The sequence below is a fragment of the Phaethon lepturus genome, unplaced genomic scaffold, assembly GCF_000687285.1.
Source record: "Phaethon lepturus isolate BGI_N335 unplaced genomic scaffold, ASM68728v1 scaffold23819, whole genome shotgun sequence".
Taxonomy (NCBI): domain Eukaryota; kingdom Metazoa; phylum Chordata; class Aves; order Phaethontiformes; family Phaethontidae; genus Phaethon; species Phaethon lepturus.
In genome coordinates, this window is record NW_010565844.1 from 10,385 (window position 1) to 18,051 (window position 7,667).

The 7,667-nt window shown below is 53.7% G+C and overlaps 2 protein-coding genes across 2 annotated transcripts in view; both read right to left on the minus strand.

Annotated features, from left to right (window-relative positions):
* The window catches only part of LOC104627181 (chromosome unknown open reading frame, human C11orf94), a 581-nt gene extending 160 nt beyond the window's left edge, over positions 1 to 421 (minus strand). The window contains exons 1-2 of the mRNA XM_010295308.1: positions 354 to 421; positions 77 to 144 (exon numbers count right to left, since the gene is read on the minus strand). Of these exons, the coding sequence (XP_010293610.1) occupies positions 77 to 144; positions 354 to 421 (136 nt within the window). The remainder of the gene's footprint in view (positions 1 to 76; positions 145 to 353) is intronic.
* A 1,224-nt stretch (positions 422 to 1,645) lies between these two features.
* PEX16 (peroxisomal biogenesis factor 16) lies at positions 1,646 to 7,474 on the minus strand (the record flags this gene model as incomplete). The annotated part of the gene is made up of 9 exons (XM_010295309.1): positions 1,646 to 2,174; positions 3,299 to 3,363; positions 3,573 to 3,692; positions 3,977 to 4,049; positions 4,404 to 4,556; positions 5,025 to 5,105; positions 5,593 to 5,699; positions 6,005 to 6,138; positions 7,398 to 7,474. Coding segments are annotated over 9 exons (869 nt in total), but the record flags the coding sequence as incomplete, so codon positions are not given.
* Positions 7,475 to 7,667: the final 193 nt, after the last annotated feature.

Below are 7,667 nucleotides of genomic sequence, written 5' to 3' on the forward strand. Positions count from 1 at the left end.
GGGCTGGAGACAACTGCCCGCCTGGAGGGGTGAGTGCATGGAGAGGGGGTTCGGAGGGGTGAGGTGAGTGCTGTACCATCCACCAGGCCAAAATGCTGCCGTGGAAGCTCCAGAGGAGCAGAGAAGTCTTCAGGGACCGAGTAGCTGACCCTGTGGAGGAAAACCAGGGACAGGAGTGAGGTGAGAACCTACGGCGCTTGCCCACGCTGGCACAAGAGCTCCCCCATGCTGCTTGTCTTCATCCAGCCTGGTCAGCACTCCAGGGCTTAGTGCCAGCCCACAGCCAGGCCAGGAGCCCTGGGATACCCCTGAAGGTACCAGAGCAGGGAGGAGGAGGAGGGAAGTGCCATCACCTTTGGCGCAAGGGCTGTGGGAGTGCAACCCCCAGCAGCAGGGCGAGCAGCAGGAGCGAGCACTGCATGGCACACCCTGACACTGGTTCCACAGCGAGGTCACAGAGGAGCAGCCCCGGTGGCCCTGGGACACCAGCTGGGTTGGGCAGGAGGCAGGTGCCCACCCAGGTGCTGCTGACTACCTCCTCCTGGTACATAAGCTTCTGGTCCAGGGATGCCTGGTCCTGCCCAGGCTCCGCCAGCTGCTCACAGCACTCCCTGCACTGGTGCACGTTCCTCCCATGCAGCCACAGCTCCAGGGCGGTTTCCCTGTTCCTCACCACCACCCTTTGCCTCCCTCTAAACCCTCCAAAAGCAAACCCCTTCATCTCAGTACCTCTGCGACCCTAGGAGTGAATCTCGCCAACGCTTTCGAGACTTTGCAGTCTTCAGCATCTTCCTCTGCTAAAGCTCTAATGAAGGGAGCACAGGCCCTCAGTCATTCATGGATTTTCCATGCTGCCATGTTACAGGGCATTGCCACCAGCCAAGGTGGGAACACAGACCCCCACGCACTGCCAAAGCCCTGTGGTCCCCAACTGTGATGGCCCACTGGGGAGGTGTGGGGGTACATCCCGTTTCAGGTGCTGAGGCAAGGCTGTGACCCCTGCAGCCCGAGTTCCTCAAAGATGGTTCAGGTAGGAATGCTCCTCTCCTCCTCTTGAGGCCAACGCACCTGGCCACTTCCAGTTCGCAAGCTCTGCATCAGGCTGGCAGCTGTCTGTGGGTCAACCCAGTGCCATCAGCTGGCTACCCCTCTGTCCTAGCCAAGGGAGCCTCCACAGCAGCTCACCAAGCAAGACTGATGCCTCAACTGTCCTCCAGTTAGCAGAGCAGATACAAAACGATGGCCAGGGCTGTCCAGGCCTCTCCTGAGCCCTTTATTAAAAGTGTAGCACAGCAGTATTTGCTGAATGAATCTCCTCTCTCTGCCCTTGGCCAAGCCCCACCGGGCGCTGGCTGGCAGCCATTCTGCAAACCCTTTAGCACACCGTAGGTGCTAGGAAAGCAGCTTGCCAACAGCAGCTCTCCATAACCCCAGGGGAGCCCCAGGAAACCGGGGACTGAACCAGAGCATCAGCTCACCAACACGTGGGGCCCCACCTGGCACAGGCCAGAGCAAAAGGCTTGTAAGGGACAGCATATCCCACAGTAGACAACTGCAAAAGATGCCTTTCTGATAGAGAGACCTTCTGGCAACCAGATACAAGGGGACGCGATGCAAACAGGGGAAGAGAGGTCCTTCAGCTCACTTCTTTCCATTCAGTCAGTTTATTTGACAGACAAGCCCGATCCAAGCAGATGCGCCAGGCACAGCCAACACAAGCAGGCTGCAGGTCAATCTCAGCGCCGTGAGGTGGGAGACAATGCTCTCCAAAAAAACCACTACGCTGCCTGCCTTTATTGTAATGCAGCCGTACAAAAAAAGAGAAAAATCAAGTGCTTAAAAAAAAAAATAAAAAAGGTTGTCCCATCACCATCCCTGCAGCCACAGAACGGTCCAGAGAAAGAGGTGGCCATGGTCTCTCCACACATGTAGTGTCCATCATTCACAGCTAGATCTCTTTAAAAAATTACATACACCCCCCTCCCCACCCTGCAGAATGGGAGCTTCTGATTGATGGTTTAACTGAAAATTAGACATTATCAACATCCCTCCCCCTGCATGCCTGCCCTCCTTAGAAACGTTCAGCCATGATCTTAGAGAATAATCATCTTCTCATCAGCCCCAGTTATAGAAATAGATTTTCTGCCAAGCAGGCAAGTAATCCATCAGTGGCCCTGAAACAAGAGAACAGAGGGATCATGCAAATAGCAAGGCAAGAAGTGGAAGCTCTGTGTATATGAGGTATATTCCCCCTTCTCATGATGATCCCCAACAATCCCAAATCCCCAGTTATACAACACAGATGAGCGTAAGGATAGAGCAGTTATGTTTGCCAAGATGGTAAGACAACAGTGGGATGTGGTGCCAGAGACAAGTGGGGTGCGAAACGTGGTCAGCACTGACACGGTGTGGGACGCCACTCCCTCAAGAGCTGACAAATCCAAGCTGCAGTGGGAAAGGGGGGGGCTCTACAATGTGCAAGGGGAAAACTCACATGCAGCAAGTCAGGAGGACGCTGCTGTGGTATAGGAAAGAGGGAAGACAACTCAGCAATAACAAGCAGGTGCAGACCCAGAAGCAATTGCTGTAGAGTGAAAATGCTTATGTAGCACATGGCTTAATGCAGGCTCCAAAGCCTCTCCAAAAATCACTAACTGGAAGCCGTAGCTCCTGAGCCAGCCAGCTTTGTGACCTCCTCAAAGAAAGGACAGTCCCATGTTGTCAGGTTAATCTAATGCCATCTCACTGCCACGAACCACTCCAGGAAAGGCAGGGAACAGCAGCAGGGAAGAGGAGGAGGTGAAATTCTGGCCCATAATAAAGGGATCCTCCAGTGAAGGACTAGAAGACAGACCTGGTTCAGCCCTTTGATTTACAATCTGCTCCTGGCTGTGTCAATACTTCTAGGCACCTGTTTACCTCTTGTGTCTGCATTGCAGACTGGGAATCAAGGAAAAGCATTCAGAAACAGGGACTGCAAAGCAGGGCTCTGGTGCACTAGCTGAGGTGCAGAAAAGGAGCCCAGAAGAACAGGCCTAGGTGCCAGAGACAGCTCTGCAGCCTGGGAGGGCACAGGGAGGTTTACCACTGTGGTCGAGAATGGGTCCCTAATAGCCAGGAAGCAATTCATCCTTTTCTGTTGCAGTTTAAAACAATACATGATGCACTGATGCTAACCATCCCTGGGACTTCCCAGTTCCTTCCTCGGGTTGGAAACCGATGGACAAACGTTCTGCCCAACTCCCCTGATTTTTATTCACCCAACAGAAACAGGGATATAGCAGTGGGGCCCACTTACGTGTGACAAAGCCAACTCCAGGCACACAATCGGCCAACAAGCGCAAAAGAAGGAGGATCTTGCCCCTAGGAAGGGAGAGAGTATGAATGAGTCCAGCAGGACACCTCCTGCCCCAGCTGTTAAATGCCCAAACAGCAATGGCAGCTGTTATGCAAGCGCTCAGATTAACCTCGTGACAGACACCCAAACCTCTTCAGATCTACTCACCCCATCCCCTGAGGCTACTTCTGTTAAAAGAGAAATTTTCAGCAAAAGCCCAGCAAGGGCCCCTTACTCTGAATATCGGTCATAGAAAGGAGATCTTAGCAGGTAGTACAGCAACAGGATGGTTCGTCGCCTCAGCTCTGCTCGCTCTCGCCTGTTCAGGTCTTTCAGATCACTCAGCAAGCTCAGACTGGAAGGAAAAGGGCAGAGAGCTAACTCACGGCAACAGCAGCCAGCAGGGAAAAGAAAGTGGGTTTCTAAATGCCCTCCGTTCTCAGCTCCATGCAGAGCAGCCTGCACCAGCTCAGAGCAGAGAGCACTGTAAGTGTTGCAGAAGATACCTAAACGTGTCAGTTGCCCAGTTAAAGACCAGACCCCCTCAGTAAGGCCTGCCCAGGATTGGGGAACAGGGGAAGTGCGATGTTCAGCCACCACCAACCTCAAGCACCTGCAAAGACTCTTCCTCAGACTGACCTCGAGATGTCCAGGACTGCTGAGAGGAGCCAGGGTTTCCATGATCTCTGGCCCCACACTCCTAAACTCAATACTAGGAACACACAGTCAAGGAAGAGAAAGAACCAGAGATGCCTGACAAGAGGCACACAAACAAGCGATCCCCTGGGTACCAGCAAAGCTCTGCTGAGTGCAGGAGAACGCACTTTAAGGCAGTGCTGGGGGGGGCCCAGGAAAGGGGCTGGAGGACTCACACCCACAACTCCAGCCGCTGAGGCTGACCGTCAAGGCATAAGGGACAGGAGTCCCGAGGCCCCTGCCTAAGCAGAGCAGCGGCAGGGGAAGATCAGCCTGGAGTGGCACTGGCCTGCACCAGGGCTGAGCCTGCAGCACCCTCCGCTGGCACCCAGGCTATGGCGTGAGCCTGCATGCAGCCAGAGCAGGATACGGTGGAGCAGAGGACGGGTGATGTAGAGGGATTCTGCGATGGTTTCTTGGAGACCCAGAGGGGTGGGAGGCTGGTTCATCTCCTCTGCTCTTCGGCTCTCTGACTCCTCCCTCTGCTGGGGGGACCCCCAGTGCCGGGATTGCAGGGATGGGGCTGAAACAAGCAGATCAGGTCACTAACACAAATAAAACTTTCCTACCATGCCTCCCCGCACCACCACTCTGTTGCTTTCTGCGCTGTGAAGGTGTGAAACAGGAAAGCTTGAAGAGCTGCACACACAGCAACTGCTGTGGCTGACCCAGCACCCTGGGAGCTTGCCTCCAGAGGGGACAGAGCCGGGAGAGGTACTCGTAAGGTCTGTGCTCCTCGAAGCATAACCACACTGTGAAGGGTTGTCTCCATCACACAGCTCACTTGGGAAAATACAATTTAAGTGCTAACCTTGCAGCATGTACCTGAATCACTGTTGCTTTGATATCTGCCCACCCACAGGGCCCAGTGACTAGTAAGATATGCCCCAATACAAGGTTCTGCTCTTTACCGCCCACACCCAGGTGATACATAAAGGGCACAGAGCAGAAACAACTCAGGAAAGGAGAGAAAACAGCCTCAGCTACTTACTGCTCTGGAGAGAACGCATGACACGGCTGGAACGCCTGCCAACATAGGTCTGATCCTTCCCTGAGGAGTTGTCTTCCATGTCTGCAGGAGAAAACAGCCATAGGGGTCAGGGTCCAAAAGAACACGCCTCACCCCAGAGGTGGCAGCACCCTTCCCTACATCACCATCAAGAAGACCAGACTGAAAGTTTGATCTAGTGCAAACCAGACCACCCTGAAGTGGCTAACTACGCAGAGGGTGAAAAGGCAAATTTCCCTGGACACTGCCCAGACCTAGGATCTCTTTCCTCACCATCAGGCCAGGGACACACAACTTGACTCATAGTTCAGCCAGTGGTTTCAGGCTTAGACTCCTCCACCCCCTCCTTCCAGACTGTAGGACAAACCTGCCTCTAAGCTAACCAGTGCTCTGCAGAGGCTAGAAAGTTCAACTCAGCTCAGCTTTGTGTACTGAAGCCTTACAGTTCCCTGTGCCTCCCAAAATGCTGGTCTTATGAGTAACTCCTAGCAGGACAAGACATGTGGCCCAGCAAGCCACCAAGCCAACAGTGACAACACCGTGGGCTCACCTTGGGGATGGAGAGGCTGTTGCTGTTCCCTGTTCAGAGGCACAATGGGAGGAGACGTCTGGATGCCAGCTTTGTACCACAGCAGGAGCAGGAGACGAAGGATAGCTCTGTGAGCAGACACATGGAAAGTTTCAATACCCAGCTACGGAGCTGGGTTCCTCTTGCACCAGAAAGGTGGCTTCCACAGAAGAGGGAAACACTCAGGTCTGCTCAGGGCAACTAGCAAGGTGAGAGTGGGAACTGTCCCTTTCTGTGGCACAGTATCCAGCACACCGTGGGGCTCCAAATTCCCCCAGCCTCAGGGACCAGCAGCTCAGCCTTGCTTGGGCTTTTTCCTGGAGTACTGCTGAGTCCCCTCCAGATCCTGTTTCCGAGCGCATGCTGCCCCTTCCCCTCTGCCCGTAGCACTTACTTAGCCAGCTGGATGAGGACAATGATGGTCCACCGGCCCATCTCCCCCCACACCCTGGCTGTCCCCATTTCTGCAAAGACCTCCACGCATTCTAGCACGCTCAGCCAGGTCAGCAGCTTCTGCTGGGGCAGCGACTGCAAAACACAGAGGGGAGGAAGGGGACAGGATGCAGGTTCTGCTTGGGACTTAAACAAGGCAGAAGTCTCGCCCAGTCTGGCGGGACCCTCAGAAATAAGCACCGGGTAGCCTTGGAAGTCACAGCCCTCGTAACAAAAAGCCCTGCCTCCACTGCAGCCAAAGTCTACACACAAATTCACTTCTCTACCTCCAGGCAGGGGCAAACCACAGTATCGCACAGAGCTGCTACCCCAGAAACAGGGAGAACATCACAGCTCTATCTTGGATTGACATCTACCCCAACTGACAGAGCAGGACAGTCTCCTGGGTTGTGGCATTGTGCCTGAACTCCATGGCAAAACTCTCTCCTCCTCCTTGTCCCAGAGCTTGGGATGCACAACAAACCTGCTCTCCGGTTAGTTGATGAGGGAGTATGCTTGAAGTAGAGGGAAGGGACCCAGAGTCCACAGTCACACCAGAGCAAATGCCTGCTGAATACAGCATCAGTCTAGATTCCAGGCATGAACCCCAAGACAGTGGGTGCTCTTCCAGCCTGGGTCTCTGGTCTCCATACAGGAACTTGCTGGTGCTGTCAACCACAGGATTTAACCCATTGAAAAGCATCAATACAGACAATACAGCTGAAATTCACTTCGGCCTTTAACAACGGGGGAAACAAATTTTCTGCATTTGTTCATCACACACCTGACGCTCCAGCCAGAGAGCTGCCTACATCCAAACCCACACAGTGAACAGGATGGCAATGTAACAGGCCTGTCTGGAAAAAAACACCCTCCTGCTCATTCCCCAAAGGGTCTAACAAGTGCTGGGAGCCAGCCCGGGGCTCTTTCAAGAGAGACACAGAGGCAAGGTGCTTATGTTTGTTTTGCTCAATAGCATATGCAAAGGAAGAGTCTGAGGGATGCAATCGGAGCTTCAGTGCTCCAGAGACACTGCTCTAAAAACACTAATGGTTATTTGGCAACACCTTTGCCTAACTCAAGTTCTGAGCTTCTCAAAAAAACAGTGGAGCTCCTGGTGCAAGTCTCTGCCTGATTTCTGTGGTTCAGGGAGTGCTCTAGCCACTCCTCTAAGCCAGGAGCTACAGGGCAGGGCTGCTGTTTATCTGCATTCAGAGGTTGCCTCTGGTCTCTACCTACCTGACAGCAGAGAGGGCACAGCAAAGACCTGTTAGTTTCTACAGACACTCCCTGAAAGCTTCTGCAAAGAAGAATGCATGTGTCCCAAATCCTCCTCCCACATGTTCCAGCCTTACCATGGGCAGGCTCCGCTGCAGCTCCTTTCGGAGAATCCAGTCATTTAATAGCACTAGGAGGTTGGAGGCAGAGTACACTAGAAAAGGAAGAGAACACTGCAGTTACAGGATGCACAGAAAGCAAACCAAACCGGGACTGCTGCCCCTTCCCCCAGGAAGGGATGAGGGAAGACAGGCAGCAAGACGTGCAGATTCCTCCCGTAGGCTGATGGAGGATGCAGCCAGGCCTGAAGAGAACAAGGGGTCCGGGGAATGGCCCCACATGCACCA